This window comes from Vollenhovia emeryi, unplaced genomic scaffold (genome assembly GCF_000949405.1).
Source record: "Vollenhovia emeryi isolate VEMERY1.0 unplaced genomic scaffold, V.emery_V1.0 DF939256.1, whole genome shotgun sequence".
Taxonomy (NCBI): domain Eukaryota; kingdom Metazoa; phylum Arthropoda; class Insecta; order Hymenoptera; family Formicidae; genus Vollenhovia; species Vollenhovia emeryi.
The window spans coordinates 247,648-266,536 of NW_011967110.1; the positions used below are offsets into that span (position 1 = coordinate 247,648).

At 47.7% G+C, this 18,889-nt stretch overlaps 1 protein-coding gene across 2 annotated transcripts in view; it reads right to left on the reverse strand.

The window, feature by feature from the left end:
* Positions 1-4,010: 4,010 nt before the first annotated feature.
* LOC105559735 (T-box transcription factor TBX20-like) overlaps positions 4,011-18,889 on the reverse strand; it is a 57,356-nt gene continuing 42,477 nt past the window's right edge. The window contains exons 5-6 of one of the 2 annotated variants that reach the window (XM_012008257.1): positions 6,981-7,057; positions 4,011-6,592 (exon numbers count right to left, since the gene is read on the reverse strand). In XM_012008257.1, the coding sequence (XP_011863647.1) occupies positions 6,007-6,592; positions 6,981-7,057 (663 nt within the window). In that variant the 3' untranslated portion in view covers positions 4,011-6,006. The remainder of the gene's footprint in view (positions 6,593-6,980; positions 7,058-18,889) is intronic. The other variant, XM_012008258.1, reaches the window with a different exon arrangement.

An 18,889-nucleotide genomic window follows, 5' to 3' on the forward strand; every position in this document is an offset into this window, starting at 1 on the left:
TCAACTCTCTCCGCGTTTGTTCTCTCGTCAGTCTCTTTTTCTCCTTTCTTCCTCCAGCTGCTTTTTCTTCAGCCTCACCTTCTCGCGGGGGTAATTAACGATTTAACGGACACACTAGATGAGCAGTGCTGTGAGTTAAGCAAGTTGTTATTAAGACTGACGCAGTGCCCCTCTGAAGAGGGGGTGAGAAGGCATAAAAAAGAAAGAGAGATGAGAGGGAAAAAGAAACAAACTGAATCAGCTTGATGGAAGAGAGAGAGAGAGAGAGAGAGAAAAAAGGAAGCGTAAAGTTTATTATATATCCTAGAATACGAGTCACCCTCCGGGTATTCTACATATAGGGAATTAGATTGCAAAGTAGAAATTAACATAATAAGGTACGAAGTACAGATGGCTGATTCTCGAGGCGAAGAGGAATGCAACAAATACGAAAAGGTAGAAATACGAAGCCGCGCGCGTTGTACGCCATAGCTGAAGGGGTGTATTATTTTAACGAGTACCGTAAGATATAAGAATTTTGCAAAATACGTGTTGCGTGAAATGCAATCACAATAATCAAACCGGCGGGTTCGGAAAGAGGGACCGGGGCATTTACAGAAAGTCGATTCTTTCTAGACCAGCCAGCGACACATTCGTCATGTTTCACATTTTCGTCTAAGAACAGCCGCACGAGTTGTATTGGGCCCCAAGTTCTAGCATCGTGGACACAGGCCTCAAGATGGATAAATGAAGAAATTCGCCGGGGAAATAAGCTGAAGGGATTGTTTGGAGAAAAAGCGCGTCACGGAAGGATGCGAGCGGGATCGGCGCCAAGGATATACTGGACGCAGGGCGAAGGCGCGACGGCGAGACGAGCAAGGCCGTTAATGTTTTGTGTATTCAAATAAAGAGCGGCGGCGATGGGCGCATATTCGCACGCAAGACCCGGGCCCGGGTCTCGCCCATCGGCTAATGGGTTTATAATGCCTTCATTCCACATTAAAACGCCACCGCCAGCCCCCTTCGACGGTCCTCGCGCTGCGTCCTGCGAGAGATTGTCCGGGCCCGGCGGGACAATTCGCCTCCTGTCCGCGATAATGCGCCGTTCTTGCGCGAAATTACACGGTTATTCCAGCGCACGGAGTCGGCGCTGGAAGAAACCGAAACGTCCGAATACTTTTCTCGAGCGCGAAATCGGAAAGATAATCATCCGACAGGAGTAAAGGCCCTGTGTCCACGATGCTGAAACTTGGTTCACGTTCTAGTTTCGAGAAATGTGTAGCCAATCAACTTGCAGCTTTTATGGAGTAGCTGCAAGTTGATTGGCTACACACTTCTCGAAACTGGAACGTGACCCAAGTTCTAGCATCGTGAACATGGGCCTTTACACTATAGCGAAAGTGCTAAAAGTGAATAAGTTCGTCTCTTTCTAACCGTCCCCTTAAAAAGAGACAAAACCGCTCATTTTTAGCATTGTCACTGTATTGTAAAATACAGAATTGACTACAAGACTCTAAGGCCTGTGTCCACGGTGTAGCCAATCAACTTGCAGCTTTTATGGAATAGCTGCAAGTTGATGGTTACACATTTTTCGAAACTAGAACTTGGACCAAGTTCTAGCATCGTGGACACAGGCCTTTACACTATAGAAAAGTGCTAAAAGTGAATAACTTTCCCCTTAAAAAAGAGACAAAGCCGCTCACTTTTAGCATTTTCGCTGTATTGTAAAATACAGAATTCACTCCCTATTCTTGGATCATGGACACAGGCGTTAACAGCGTAAAATTATTGAGAACTCGCCGCAGAATTGTACACGGCAAATTCAAAGATTGGCAATACAAAACTTTTTCCAAAACAATCTCTGCCCTGAGGAGACATTTAATATAAATAATAATTTAATGTATAATATGTTACGATTAATATTTTTTTACTTTCGCGTCCCTTTCCGTTTTCCCTGCCGCGCGCATATAGAGGGCGTAGTCGTGGTCGAAATATCACCAGATGTACTTGCGAACGTTTTTCTTTGTTGGCGGCGCTGAAGGCGCACACATCGCCTTTCTATGTATACGCGCTTATTCCCTCTCTTAACACACTAAGTTCGTCAAGCGCCTCGCCTGTGTTCGTATCGGCAAAATACATTTTTGTTTCCTTCTAAGCACACTGTCTGTTTTCGTACCCAAAACCTCCACTCGCAACATAATATATAATTTAATATAAACATAGCATGTCAAACAGCGCCCAAGTCTTAAGCCTAATCTAAAATGTGCTCTCTGCAAACCTTCCATTTTGTATAAACAAACCGAAACGCTTAAGAAATTTGTCGACAATGTACGATTGTACAGTGTACAATAAACAATTCATCCACTCTTGCGCAAATTTTTTAAACGTATTTATCGTCTACAAAGTGGGATGTTTCTAGACGAAAGGAGTACATTGCGGATTAGGCTTCAAAGTCGAACGAAAGCCGAAATACGCGTAAAGGATCCCCGAACGATTAAGACGTCCGGTGTCCGTGATAAATTTTTTGTAAATTATACTCCCATCAGAGGTGACTTTCGCGCGGCAAGATGCGCTCCACTTTAATAAGCAGAGGCGATTCGTGCGCCGTCGTTCCCGGGTCTTTTTACCGAAGGTGCGATCGCAATCGCGTGCTTTACGGCGGCGCGAGGGCAGGGGAAGGCCCTAATCAAGCGACCGGACATCCTCGATGTTTACGACGACGAGACGTCGCGCCGCTTTTTCCCTTTTTCGTCGTAACGCTCTCACCGTGTCACTCCTCTCGGCGCCGCCGCTAATACCGGATCCCGTCGCCCTTTCGTGCCGAACGCGACGCGTGATTTACGACCGAAGGATGGATCGGCCGGCCGAACGGCCGCACGTCTATTCATGCCTAATGTCCGCCTGATACGGCCGTAACGACGAAAATGTATTCATCCCGCCCGCTTTACGACACGATGATCGCCCGACGAATTAATAAAGCGAATATCCCGGCGAACGATAAATTTAATCCCCGTTTAGTATGCTAATTAATTATTTCAATTGCCGATGCAATGAAAGTTATAGCTTTCATGCGTGTTCGCGATCTTAACGGATGGGAGATAAAATGAATGTGTGCTGTAATGATTGTAAAGAATATACGCGGGACGAAAACCAGTTTGTAGAAATTTGCTGAAGAAAACACTTGACGACGTGTGTCACTACCCTCGATCCGCGAGAGGACTTTATACGCAGTAAGTAGGCATCAAGCGTCGTCACGCGCGATGCCGCGAAAATATAAATTTCAGTGCGCTCGCTTTCGAGATTCTTAAATGCCTCAGCGCCGTAAAATATACCGGTGAAACGTAGTAAAATGTATATTATTAAAATAGAAATAATTCTTTTCGCCGCGCGATAAACGCGCGTCACGTGCGCTGACAAAAGTGCCCGGCGAAAATGACGACACGAGAACGATCTCGTGACCGTGTCGGCGATCGGTCGGTCTCGCCGGCTTGCATTTCCAGCAAACGGTGACTCTCCTTCATCCCCTAATCGCACGGTCGGCTCGAGGATCGCGTGATGATGCCTTTAAACGGGGCATCCTGTAGCCGGTTAACCGTACAGAACCGACAACATTTGCCTAAGCGTGTACACGCCAGGCCGGGGCAGAATCACCGCGAATAATAGTTCCTTACCTCGATCACATCGGATTTACCCACGCCAAGGATGAGAGAGAGTAGACACTCGAGCGATTTGTCCGCAGGATAATATCTGCGCGACGATAAACAATCTATAAGAGAGAGAGAGAGAGAGAAGGAGACGTTCTTGTTATTTATGAGTTAATTATATGACGAGCCTCGGTACCTGCCCCCTCGCGCGGATTATCCTGGATTAAATTCTTACGGACAGGCGATAGGAAATTCGATCAAGTCCGTTTTATCTTTCCGAAGTTCTTGCAATTTAAACGGAACCATTTCGGGAGCAAAAGAAACACGCCACGAGAACCGAAAGGGGAGGAAGTGTACGGGCGGGGGGGAATTTCGGCGGCGCGGAAATATTCGTACAAGAAGTTTATTAGGGTTTATTTACAAGGGAGCAGCTTGCACAGCAATAGGTGTATGCGTTCCTCACAACACAAGCATTAACAATATAACGCTCTACACTAACACTAATCGCCGCGGCGATAATAATCCTTTAGGTGCTCGCGGAGAGCGCGCGGAGTGTCGCTCGGAGGTACTCGTTAATGATCCTAATTCTTCAACCCCTCGCTACGCTCAACGCGAACGCGAGTCGGAGTCCGCCCCGGTGTTTCCTTGGGCGATTTCGCGGGAGGGGTCGTAGAGGTACTTTTTTCAGTCGTAACGTATCGCGCCCAGCGCGCTCACTTCGCGCTCGCCCCGCGTCGAAATATCGAAACATAAATAACGATAACAATAGCGCGTGATACGAAATATACAGCTTATATTACAAGAGATAGAGGTGTAATTATCTTATATCGCATGTATTGTAGATATATGTATACCTATATACAAGTAGAGTCGCCGTACGGCTTAGTTGCCCTTAAAGATGCATATACGTGTATTATGCGCGGCAATTATGCCGCCGTTAGAACCAGAATGGTTACATATTTACAGTCCGCTCGTATTCTTCGCGCGCGCGCGCGCGCGCGATCCATCGAAGATCGCCGTGATCTTCGCGGCCGCGCGCCCGACCTCGAAGCGACGCGATCGCGTTTCTTGCGTACAAAACGAAATGACGGACGAAATATGGAAATACATGGGGAAGGGGGGAAGGGGGGGCGCGTATAACGAGAAACGGCTTTGCGCACGACAAAATCAAGTTATCGGATTTGGCGTGTCATCGCAGTTCTTCCATCGAGAGCAGCCTTGGCGATCAACCTACCGCAAGATGCAAGTCGAATGAAACATAAGCGAATGAAACTCGAAACTTGAAGGTATCTTACTCCAGGCACCTTCCCCGCGAGTGCGACAGATTTTTGCGCGACGATACTCCTCTTATTTTTTATCGATTTCAAAGCGCGTCCTTAGGTGCATCCCCGACTACCAGGATCGCGGCGGTCCTATCGCTTCCAATCGCTGATCGAGGCGTAGATATGTGCAGATCGAGCTCCTCACGGTCCCAGGGTTCAGTCGGGAGACAACGGAATCGCCGAGTCACGTGAGACGGCTCGGGTCCCCTGTTCTTGCCACCACGCTCGCCAAAGGTCGAAAGTTCAGCCGAGAGAGCATTCAGGCTCTCTTTGGAGAGCGTGAGCTTTCCGTTTCTTTCCTCCGCTCCGTCTTCGCGGCGCGATACAAGGAACGGAGAGCGACAACTCGCCGCGGCCAACTCGGCAACCTTTGACACCACAATTATCATTGCTATTCACGCCGGATTCTACGCGTTTCGTCGGCGCGCCCCGGACTCGCGGCGACCTCCTCCCGTGGAGGTCTTTCGGCGCCGCGCGACACGCGCGCGACGAAAATCGATCCCCGTTCGCGCAAACATTTCATAACGATTTGCGTTACGCGTGCACGTGAATGCACACGAATGCACGTTCACCTTGTATTCGTCTAACGGAATGGAGACCGGCTCCTTAATAATATAATAAAGACAAAAAGTATAATACTTGTACCGTAGATATTGCACTTTTAATCAGAAAATTCTATAACCGCTAAAATTCTGAAAATCTAAAAAAAAAACAAGACGATTATTTTAAGTAAAAATAATACGATGGAAATCGACTTTCACCGCGCGCAAAAGTCTTCGTCGGTTCTCGGTGAAAGAAGACGAATATTGCAAGGCGAATTAATCGCTAACGCTCCGGTCTCGGTCGAGAAAAGTTGACTTTCATCACGTGGAGAGGAATTAGATTCCTCCATAAAAAAGTCACAACGCAATTCGCGGCCCGATTCTGCCGAATCTCCCATTTCTGAATGAGAGACGCCAGCTTTCGTCTTAGCGCAGTCTTAGTAAAATATCTCAAACTCCTTCTAGAGTCCCTTGAGGAGAAAATCGTGACCACTGTTTCCCTAATGAAGCCACAAGGGACTACGAGGGCGAGAGGTCCTGGGCCTCCCTGCTAAGACTATCCGTGGGCGACGGCGTGGCCCTTCTGGACGGCGACGGCGACGGCGCAGCCGGCGTCGAGGACTTGGGCGCGGTTGCCGTGTGATAGGGCGAGAATCGGTGGTGAGTTAGGGCAAGGGGCGACGGGTAGAGCGGCCGGGGGGCCGCGGGGCCCGTCGGGTTCTGCTGAGAACTGGACGCGACCAGCTGCTGCTGGTGCTGTGCCGCTGCAAAGATAGTGGGTCCGAACGACGAGGCCCACCACAGATGGCCCAGTTGCTGTTGCTGCTGCTGCTGATGCTGCTGCTGCTGATGGCTGGTGCCCGCGGTCGAGGCGCCCGGATAGACCAGGGCCGGGCTGACCAGCTGGGCGTAAGGGCCGACAGCCACGGCCGCCGCCGCCCGCAGCAACATTTGAGAACGCGCGGCCCACAAGGCTTTCTCTTCGAGGCTGAGATTGTTCACGGCGCCCGCTTGGAGCTGCTCCATCTCGAAGGGCAGCCGATGCGGAAACCTCAGCGATTGCTGTTCCGCCAGCATCGACTCCATCGTCTCCCTGAAAGGGAAGCTGCTCCATTATGCACACTATCTTCTAGCCGCAGGATTCTCCGGAAAGACTTTGAGGAATTTCGTCGGCCGTTACAAGCAAAATTCTCTAATGGACTGCCCATCCCGTTTATCCAAGTACTTATGCGTTTAATTTATCTTCTTTTGACGAAGCGAAAGTTAAGCTTTGGACACGTGTCATTGAGACTAATGATCTTCAAGTCCGGTAGCTTCCAATTTCACGCTAGCGGATAAATTTAACCCGAGAAGGTAAGAGATAAATCTCTTTTCTACATCAATACAGAATCTGTTTCGAGCGAGATCTACGTTGGACTTTAGTTCCGAATCATTTTATCATCGCGAATTTCATCAAATTTGCGCTATCTAACGTCAGTTAGCAAGGAGTTTACCTTTCAAAGTCCGTGAGACGAGAGGAGTCCCGAAAGCCCTTGGCGAACGGATTACTGTCGATCTTGAGCTTCGTGATCTGTAACAGGCGGAAAAACGGCCGTCGGTTAGTACACGGCGGACAGGAGATTGGCGATCGGAGATCCGGTCGCCCCCGGACTCGCATTAACATCGACGATCTCTCGCAAATTCCCCGATCTTATTCCCCGGCGCGCGCGACAGCTCGGCTTCGCTCCGGGAAAATTACGTCACCGGACGGCCAACGGCGCGTGGCGGAAAACGGCCGGCTGTTTCGAAACGGTTCGTTCCATCGATCGGGAGTCAACGGCTCGTAAAATTAGAAGAAGGCGGCGAAGCGACGTACCTATACGACGAGGGGGAGGGAGGAGCAAGTAGGGGAATCAGGGGGATCGGAGAAGAGATAGGGGAACGTCGCGCTGATGCACGGGAATCCTCGCGGGCGTTACGGGAGCGAATCGGGGATGCACTGGTTTCGAGATTTTTCTGGCAAATAGCACGCACCGCTGGCTGATTCATCGCTCCAACTGAGAGAACGGATATTACTTTCGACCGGAGCGAGATAAGTAACCGCGATACTGCCCGATATCGAATACGACAGTTAACCCTTCGATAAAGTCTCTTTATAGCACGACGGATTAGACAATTTTTTTCCATTTATCAGCGTTCAAAAGAGCCGATCGTCTCAAAAGCGATATGAGAAAAATTATGAGGTTCCATTAATGCACTAAAGATGTATTATCGGCATATGGATTGTGCGCTGTGTGCCGTTTCAAAATTTAATCGAATTATAGTACAAAAGACATTGTTAAAAAGGAGGGTATCCAATTATTATCTTGTATCTGTAATATCTTTTCTTGGACGTGTCCAGAAAATAAACGATCTTCATTTTCAGTAAACAGTTTTCTCTCCTAACATTTCCCTTATAATGGATCCCTTTTATTCTAATGGCTTATGCCACGTTAGCAGGCAGAACCACCTCTCGCTGCGAGGCCAAAGAACGCTTTGTTCGCACTCGACACTTAAGAAACCGTCGTGGTGGTCGACAAGAAGAAATCCGAGAAAGTTTGTCTACGTGTTGGTCTACATATCGTCACGTTTGTAGTAGCCTCTTAAGTGGTTCGACTGCCTTTCCTCTCCTGCACGTGTGTGCGCCACCCCTACGGAAATCTACCCTAAGTCAGATCTGCACCCTAAATTCAGTGTTTCGCGTTACCTACGGGCCCACCCACGGCGGATGGGACGGATACACAGGTGGCCCCGTTTTCCAGGTCTCCAACGTTAACGATCTAACCGACGACGGCTTTCGTCTTGCACTCCTATTTCAGCGAAACCTATTGAGGGCCGATTTCGGGACTGATTCCCGTGGGATACCTGGGTCCGAACTGCTGCAAAGTTTCCAAACATATTGTGTTATGTTGAACCGACTGAATTTTCCGCATTTAAGCGCGAAATGCGTCAGCTTTCTTACGCTAAAAGACGCACGTGACCACGGAAACTACTTTGACAAATAGCATAAGACAACTGCATTCTGCAAAGCAGTGGACACTTTGTTGCTTCGTTAGGACGCGCACCCTCATAATGACGAGTATCGTATTTATTATTAACAATTCTTATTAGTGGTAGGTGCTACTAATTTAAAAAAGAACATTTTGGAAAACTGCGTACATCTCGGTTATGGAACACGCACACATACACACAATCCTAAAATACAGATTGACGTGTCGTAGATAAATCAATTGAAATGTCAATTTTGGCGGATATATATATACATTTTTATGCGGACTCTCAAAATAAATCAGCACTTTTAAGGTAATTAAGACTATCGCAAAGATGTCGAAAGATTATTATAGAGAATTAATGGACTTTTACACATCTTTAAAGAACGTTTTCGGTTAGTGTTATAAAAATACGCGTTACAAAAATAAACGATCTATTTGATAAGCTTTTCCTATGATGCCAAAGGTGTTTAGCCAGGTTTGAAACCGCGTCGGTAATTGGGTGATTAGACGACGCCGTTAATTAACGCCTTCCCACGCGCGCTGGCGAAAGAAAGCATCGGCGGTACCGCATAAAAATGTCAAACAAGCGCAGTGATATCCCCGACACGAACCCATCTAATTTCCGTCCGGCGAGCCAGCAGGCATAAATCAGTCTTGTCTTCCGGGTCGAGTGTCACGGACGAGATGCGGCGCGGTTCGTCCGTACGACACGCTCCTGCTGCTTCGACTGCTTGGGGTCTTTCGGAAGACCCTCCCTCCCGCAACCCGAGATGAGACACAACACGCGTGTATTTATTTGGAAAAAGGAGCCGCTTGTCGCAACTTCAGTTGCCCGTAGGTGGTCCAATTAATCCGCACTGTCCCAAAACTAGGAAGCAAACGAGGCGTCCCGCTTCCACGATAATTCAATTTAAGAAAAACTACCGCATGGCAACGTTATTTCAATGTTATAATTTAACACTGGAAGATATTTGATGTTAGCAGTGCGCTACAGAACCACTAATTGTATCGATAGCTAGAAATATTCCATGGATTACACTGTTAGAAGTAGATCTATCACACATGTGTGAATATTAACACGTCACACACTTGAAATGTGTGAATATTAATGCGTCACACATATTTAATGCATAATTTTTCAAACGTCATGCATTATCCTCTTAATATGCGCGTGTGAAATGCATTAGAGAATGTGTGGAAATCACACACTTCAATGTGTGGATTTTATCAAACATCTAATAATGTTTGAAATAGTCAAACATCGTAATATTCACACATGTGAAATATTTCTATACGTTTGAATATAACACACTTTGGGAAAATTCACACACTGAGTATAGTAACGCACTTACTAGTCACACACTGATCAGTTACATACTGCAACTACCTCAGACAACATCGTGCGAAATCAGTGCTCGTTGTGGATATCCTACCGTGTGTTATCCCATCCGTTTTGTGCTTCGGACGATCGTGAATAAAGTGCCTTCAAGTCTAGACTGTGTCCTATTGCTAACATCTCGGAAACCTCGTTCTTCCTCTTTATTTCTGATTCATGCTCTTTTCGCTAACCTCCCGTTTCCCTAACCTAACCTAACCTCCCACTTGGATCGCATCATATAATGTAATTAGTTGTTTTAAACGGCAAGAACCGTGTAAAAAGTGCTTTCACCAAATTACATATGTGTATAATAGTAAAACACTTGGATTTGCAATGTAGTGCAATCTTTTTTACACATTTATTGGCATCTTGAAAATCACACCTAAATAAGTTATACACTTCCATTTGTGTGAAAAGTCACACACGCCAATAAAATCAAACATCCATTCGTGCATGAAAAAGTCACACACTTACAGACGTCTTGAAACGGCGGACACACATCACATGCGATAAAGTGTGTGATATTCACACACTGCTTCTAACAGTGTAATGGACCTTGCGAAAGCGCCTGTGTAAAGCCCTTATCTTTCGAAGGAGCAATGAGGAAGACTAGAAGAACATACATCTTTATAGACACACGATATAAATAATATAATAAAATTGATAACATAATTATATTCCATCATCTAGTGAGCTTAAATAGAATAATTTCAAAACTGATTCAACATTCAAGATATTAGATAACACTTTCACACAGAACTAATCCGGTATTCGCGTAGCCTCTTATTTAAATGCACGCCGTATCTTTTTAGTTTCAACGAGAGCTTCTACGGCAACGAACGAGTGTCGTAACAATTTACATCTGTAATCTGTAATCTATAACCGGCAGGTATGAAGCAGCCGTCGTCCCCATTCTCCCGTTATACATTTATCCGACAATCGCAATGACGAGCGCGGTAAAGCAATGTCCTCGATAAACCTGTGAGACACGCGTTAGCATCTCTCTCCGCGTTGTTAGCATCGCAAGCGAGAGCGTACGCATCGACGACTGTCAGGACTGGAAGTCGTCGCGCGACTTCCAGTTTATCTGCTCGCCGAAAGCTCGCCGCCGTTTTCGCGTCCTCGGCGACGGCGGCGGAGGACGAAAAAAAAAAGAGGAGGAAGAGAAGGAAGGGAGGCAGCGAGGGAGCGACGAACGGAGAGTGGCACTCTTGGTGTGTCGAGTGGGTGGTCCAATTACCCTACGGTTTCGCGCTCACGAGTAGCACGTGCAGGCCCCAGTAATAAGACTCTTTCCTTCAAAGCTGAGGCTAAGCCGGTGCTAAGTCCGGGGCCGCCTCGGTTTTAGTTACGATTCCGCTGACATCATTAGCCAAACATCTGGTCCGCCACGACCAGCCACCACCACCGTCGTCAGCGTCGTCGCTCCCTCGACAGCATCTCGCCACCTCCGTCTACGTTCTCATCTACATCTCCTCCTCTCCGTCTGCATTCGCTTCTCGTCATCGGTCTGCCTGACGATTCGCGTAGTCGTCGTCGTCGTCGTCGTCGTCGTCGTCACTTTATGAGCGGATCGCCGGCGATATCCGTCGCGCGGGTCTTTGAGATCCGCGAGACGGACTATACCGGACGCGAGTTCAGAACGACTTCTGGTCTTTGATATCGGCGCTCTACCGCGTTTTGCCGACCGACATTCTTGTCGAGCTCTTTGCTTTACGGTGGGTCTGCTGGTCTGCAATGGCGTGGCGTTACACTTGCAAATTTCATTAAATTCCACTCCTTTCCCCCCCCCCCCCACATTACTAATCCTTATTTGAATTCACCCTGAAATTCTGTTAAAGCGTAAGGTTCGACGTTTGTGTTCAGTAAAGAATAGAATTTCATTATTCCGTGCAGTTTTGATTCGCGAAAATCGTTAGGCATTTCCTAATCGCTCCTTACAGTAAAATTGTCAAGTTTACGATATATCTTATGCTAGACGAAACTGAATTGAACGGTCACGTTTAGCTCGACGTGACACAACACGGGAGTTCTGTCGCGTTGATGGATGAAATTTCCAGCAACGCGGCGCTGAAACCTCGACGCCACTGGGGCGGGCTCCGCAGCAAACGCGGCCGACCCGTCGAAGTTATACGATTTCGCTGACACGGCTCGACCAAACGCTTGGACCACTTCCCAGACCGATTTACGATGTCGGCCGTGTAGCGCACAGCGAGCGGTACACCACGTGATAAATTCGCCTCGCATGCTCGACGTTCTGCACGGCCCGGTAGCCCCCGGACCCGATGCCCGAGCGCATCGCCCGCCGCGTGCGAATAAATCCTCGGGGGAGATGCATCCCGGGAGATGATGCTCCGCCACGCACGAGAACGTATGTCGTGTCGGCCGCGATACACGGTGCGCGAGCGAGGCATCCGGCGATCTTTCGCGTTCGCGAGTCATTAGGGAGAACGAGACGATAAGCCGCGAGACTCTCGAGGTGCGTAATAGAGAAGTCCCATGGGCGGACGCGCGCGCGAGAAGGTATGAAATTGTCAGAATACTGATAAGGCGTCCGCGAGCTTATAAGTTTTATCAGTTTTAAGGCAGCGCGTATTTAAAATCCTTCAATTATTCGCCCTTTAGGGGGAGAGAACGAGGACACATTCGTCCGAATCCTCTTTTGCGTATCAAAACGCGAACACTCCGGAATCGAGACGATCTCGGGTCTCGGGAGGCTGGATAAAAGTTACGTACTTCGCTCGTTATTCACGACAATGTCCCACCGTCGTCACGCATGTCCCTTTGTGCGATCCATTTTGCGGTGCATCGCGTCCCGCGGGAAGAAGCCGCCGAACTCACCTTTAAACACCGACCGTCGACGCACGTCGCATACCGTGCTCGCAAAGTCATTTTCAAGAAACCTCTCCGCGCCAATCGTACGGAAAGGTGCCGTCGTCATTACTGACGGCTAATGGGCGCACAGAAAGCCGGTCTACAGGGTGTCTCGCTGTTATCGAGTCTTCACAACAAATATTTTTTACGAGGCAGAAAGAGAGACAGAGAGAGAGAGAGAGAGAGAAAATTTGAATTTAAATTTTATCTTATTTCTTTGACGAAACTTGAAGGCGTAAAACATAATTATATGCTAAATATTCTTTCGAGATAAATTTTAGTTCGATACATAGATATTGTAATATGTAGGTATGCGTGTGTTACACAGTGGTTCACCTTAAAATTTTGATTTTACAATTTCGCCCAATGTTTCAAGCGACGTGAAATGATGATATTCTAATTCCGGTGTTGTTTTAATTCGTTCAATATGGACAGAACGTTGAAAGGTGAACGGAATCCCGCATCGTAAGGGACACCCAGTGTATTCGTAAGCGCCGCGGCCCCGACGTTCAAAGTGCGTCACGCGACGAAAACTTCAATGCGAAATTCGCGCGTTTCCAAGGTCCGCGGCGTGGCGGAAAGCAATTTTCTGTCGGAAATGCACGCAGGGCATCAACGTCGGGCCCCGTCGTCGACCGGCCGGCGCGGCGCGGCCCGAGGACAGATCGGCCGGGCCGATCGAAGGACAGGTAGCCAATTACGTCCAGCTGCAGAGCGCCAGGCCCGATGAAAATTGAGAGAGAATTTGCGAACACGGTGGGCGGAGCGGACCCGGGCGGGCCCGGATATTCCGACGCCGACGTACTCGCGGTTAGCGTGCGAATCCGATTGGACCCGGGACCAGGAAGTCCTTCGCAAGGGAACAAGAGAAGGCGAAGGAAGCGGTCGAAAAACGTCAAGAGCCGAACCCCGAAATTTACTGCTTCTCCCTTCACGCAAACAAATAAAGCCCTAAGAACGAGGGAGACACAGATCTGAGAATTACATTTGATATAGCGAGAAATGTACATTCTAAAATGTTCGTCAAATCCATGAATAATACATACACTCGGGACGTCTTTCACACAATTGAATAACTAATAGGTCTTGTCACCTCACGATATTCTTTTATCTGATACACAATTAACGTACGTGTAAGTTGTCACGAAGCTGCAGGAATTACTTAACGTAAGCGTGGGTTATTAACGTGGACTTATAGCGTTAATAAAAGATATGCGCAGAGAATACGCTTCCCAGGCGAGAATTGTACTTTTAAAATGACGTACAATATATATTTTTCAACGCCACTTCAATTTACCGCATCCGAGTCACGGCGTCTGATCTTTATGCTTAACGATTAAGATCGCCGTAATTGAATAATAAGCAGCTGATTCCTCCCGGCTCCCGGGATAACTCGCGGCCTCGTAGATTTTCGATAGGTAAAGCCGCTAATTGCGCGCGCACGCGCGCAAGATAGTCATTATGAAAATTTCGAAGAGGCGTGCGTGCTCCGAGCCGATTTAAAATTGAAATGCCGGCGGAGCGTGCGCGCCAAATGATTAAAAGGCTCGTCTAATAACCGCGCTCGATAACCGCCTCGCGTATTGTTCCGGCGCGCGCTCGTAATCGAATTTGCAAGACTAATTGCGCGCGAGGCGACCGGCGACGCGGCGGATAAGCATCGTAAACTTCAGCTTAGCGCGGAATAAAGTCGGCGTTATTTCACGCAACGGTAATATTCCGTTTTATCGGGGAACCCGCGCCTGTCGATCGCGTCAAAATGCGCGTGCGGGCGCGGCGTTGTGCGTTACCGTGCGCGCGTTTAATAGCGGCAGCGCGCGGTCTTACGCGACGATAAATCACGCCGCGTAATGGACAGCCTGGCGGTTTTTAATCGGAAATGGTAGAAACGTCGCGGAAACCTACTTGCATACAGAATAAAGCACGAGCATTGTTATTTCATGTAACAATTTACTAACGTATTATGTAATGACGTCCGCTGACGATGGCGGTATCGAGTATCCTTTGCATTTACAGAGCAAGTTTTCCCATTTTTTACATGTGTAAAATAACGTATTTATTATAATCTGTGTATAACACAAGGTTTGTTTTTTTGTTCCTGCACTGGTCAACTAGTGCAGTTAAGCCAGAATGAGAAAAAATATGCTTGTCTTCCTCTAATTTATTGCACTAGTTTACTAGTGTGGGAACAGAAAACAAGCCTGTACTCTTTGATAATCAATCGGTGAATTATCACTGCAAACAGTGAATAGTCATACCACTGCGATTTTCAGTGGTATACTTATAACTTCAAATCAATGACTATTCGCTGTTTTCCGCGATAATCCACTGATTGACTTTTAGAGAGCACGTTTCAAATGTTATCTTAATACGTGCTTTTTTTATATTAAATGCTACCTAACGCAACTCTTCGAATCTTCTAATGCCGAGGGATTGTCATGCTTTATCAAACGTTGGACATTAAACTCTCGAATTTTAGAACCTACGTCTCCGCAGATTCTACAGTTCTTGAATCCTCGGGTTTTCGAACCCCCTAATATTTACAGCCGCGGATCCTAGGACCCTTAAACTCCTCGACTTTCTCCTCTAATCTTCGCATCCTCAAATCCTCGGTTCCTCCGATCTGGATCGCATTAGAGATCCCAGGATAATATCCTCGGTTCTCGCGATCCTCGAAACTCCTTCGGGGAGTTTACTCGAGGCATTATTGTCCCCTTTTACGCGCGGATCCTCGAGACGCGCGCGCTCGGTAGAGACCGCGCGAAATGAAGCCGTAGGTAATTGAAAGGGATGCTTTCGCACCCGAGGTCCGGGTATCTAATAATAGATTTAATAGAGACACGCTCATTGAAGAAGAGGGGGCCCCGCGTGCTCACTCGCCTCGGCGCACTATTTAGTGCCGCTTGTGTGCTCGCGCCGCTACGCTCGCTCGCCCATCTCGCCGCCTTTTTTCGCCCTTTGCCGCCGAAACGCCGCTCTGCCGTTATGGTGACGACTAGCGATAAAATTAAATTATCATACGCCGGCTGATTTATAAATACGTCGCGACGGACGCAACGCCGCGGGCGACGTTTTAATCCAAACGCGACGCCTTCGTCAACGGGGTGGTCCCGAGAGCCCGTCCACGCATCGTTCATTTCGAGTTTGGAAAGCTTGTGCGCCTTATCAAAAATTTCGCCATCCCCTTCTTTTTCGTAATATCAATTGTATGCAACTGATGTACACGTTAATAATGTAGCATTATACAATTTGTACAGACGTACAGAATATCTGGATAATTACATTAGATACTTCGAATTTGGAAAAATAAAACGTACGTATGCGTCTGAACAAGTTACCTCTTGTACCTAATAGAATTCCGTAAAATTACACGGAAGGATTTTCATATTTCATTAGAAGTCTCGGGTCTCTTCACATTTAACATTGAGAGGAAAGAATAAGAGGAGCGAGAACACTGATATTGGCCGCTATATCTCTCATTAAAGTTACAATCGGAGGGTCTCGAGTATCCTGCATATTTACCAAGGAAGAAACGTTCCGTCTCCGACGGGAACGACCGACGTTTTCGGTATAACGCGTATAATACTCGAACTCATGAAAATTCACGCGAACCACTTGAGCGTTAATTCCCGGCGGCGGCAGCGTGTTGCAGGCCGCCGCCGCCGCCGGTGTCAAAGGGCCCGAGAAAAGTGTGATATCAACACGATCATTAACGTCGCGTCGACGTCGACGAGTGCGAGAGCGCGCGCGTTTTAATTCCCTCGCTCACGCAACGCGCGTGTTGTCTTGTCCGGAGACGCAAATTAATTAATTCTCACACGCGATTTATCTCACGCTCTAATATAGTCCGTCCGTAGCTTTGAGGGACATCGAATCGCGAGGTGTCACGCCACGGAGGCGTCGGGACGTGCGATATTTAAGTAGCGAGACACGTCGTCCGCGCGAGCGTACGAGAAGGCGTTTTGCGGGCCGGTGCGGCGCGGCATCACAGCCGAGAGATCCCCGTTGTGCCCCCGTGTCAGCTTCCTCTTCAGCTTCGCCGAGAGTGCGACGAGAGAGGGCGGAGTAGTATTGCGCACAGGCGGGCATCAGGTTCGACGAGGTCGAGACACACAACCGGCACGCCGCCGTGTGTGGCTCCGAGAGGGGGCCCAGCCCTTTCTCTTCTGCCTCCTCTTCCTTCTCCTCCTCCTCCTCCTTCCCCTTTCTGTCTCATTTGAACGCGATTATTTATGTTTTCTTTCGTTCGCGCCCGCGCCGACGCCGACGCCTGCAGCCACTAAGACCATAGCCTCCTGCCTCTTCAGCCTCTCTTCTGCCTCTTCTGCTTCCTCCTTCCTTTCTTAAACGTCGATCTTCGCTTCCTCGACCTCGAGAGGAAACAGAGAGGACGCAAACAGAGCCGAGGATTTAAGAAAATACTTGTAAGTGCGACTATCCAAGAACTCGCGATTGTTCGCGACTCAGACGAGCCAAGAACCAGACAGCTATCGTGGATGTTCCAGATTCAAGCAACTTTCGAACTTGCAACAATCCGAAGACTTTGTTGTCCTAACATTGAAAAAATCCTTTTTAAATCTTAGAGTGATTTTTTACTAACAATATAAGCACAAGTTTTCCGTCGCTTCTCCTTTTCCTTGTGCTTTCTCCCTTCTGCCTCCATTCTACCTTTTTCTCGTTCCTGTTTTTATTCCTCTCACTCGCGTTCTATTTTCTTTCTTTAGTCGGCTCGCTCGGCTCATTTGGTAATGCTCGAACGCGGTGGCAAGTGTCTGAATTATTACCCGACACATATGGCGATTGTTAAGGGGCACGGCCGCCCATATTTTTGGACATTGCCCTACATAGACTAGCGACGGGTTTATATCGCCGCCGAGCGATTATTTCTGGCGTGTCGTTACATCGAGATTTTATGAATATTCGGTCAAAATGTTTACGGCACGATTTTATTCCAGCGTGTTAAGCGACAAGGATGCTATAATTATTCCTCATATTCCTCCAATTAAAAAAATTATTTACAGCCCACGTTTACGTATAACGACACATATTGGTGTATCCCTTTAATAAAGTGCCTGAATAATACGTTTTCTGAAATTTGCATTAACGAGGATTCCTGCGATCGCACGTACATACGGGAGGAAAACAAAATGACGCAGAACCATTTTGACGGCGCCCGATGATGTTCCGCAGCCTTGAACGTAACTTCCGCATCGCGCCGATTGCAAAGCAAAACCGCGCTCATTTACTATTAATGCGCACTTACGCACCTAATTTACGGCAATTTTGCAGGCGGGGGACTCGCGGCATCCTGCGACAAGGATGCGACGCAGCGCGCGCAAACACGTCGTTACGCGCGTGCATGTGTCGCAATTACGTCACCGGGTATATCGGGTGAAGCGCGCATTGTGCCTGGAAGCACAATTTTGCGTATCCGCAGGACACGGCGACGGCCTGCGACGTGCGGAATAATTATTCGTAATCGCGTAATTATCCCAAGCTCTTCTTCCTGCCCCGCGTCTCCGTTTTCGCTTTGCGCAATTAGGTACTCGGAACTGAAACGCGTGCGGCCGTCATGCGTGTGTTTCTTCTTAATTCTGCCGTGGAACGAGAAGCCAAGACGGAGAAGGGAAAAGAGAGACGTCATTTAGGTATTCCCTAGTCTCCTAATTTCATACGATTATTTCAACTAGTTTGATATAACTGCGGGGCGATCGCGACCAAGCGTTTTATTAACTCACTTTTGTTTGCTTTTAGCACGAGTTTGCGGAGCTGCAATTCCTGCTAAGAACGTCGTATTTCACTCGAGACCTTGTAAACGCCTAACTAAAAATTTCTTCAAATGAGAAAAATAGGAATAATATAAAAATGTTACGCTGTTTTAAGAGGATGCTGGAGTGACTCTGCACTTTTGCACCTTCCTAACCTAAAAACTGTCAGTTCGCGGAAACATTTGTATAATATACAAATTAAATGACTTACGTGTACAGATCGAAAGCAGCTCGCTATTCCGACCAAATGAAAGAATAATACGGCATCATTGAAACTAAGTTTATAAGTCCAATAAGAAATAATAGTGAGCAACACATACATACAGTACATGTAGTATATGTGTTGCTCACTATTATTTTTTATTAGACTT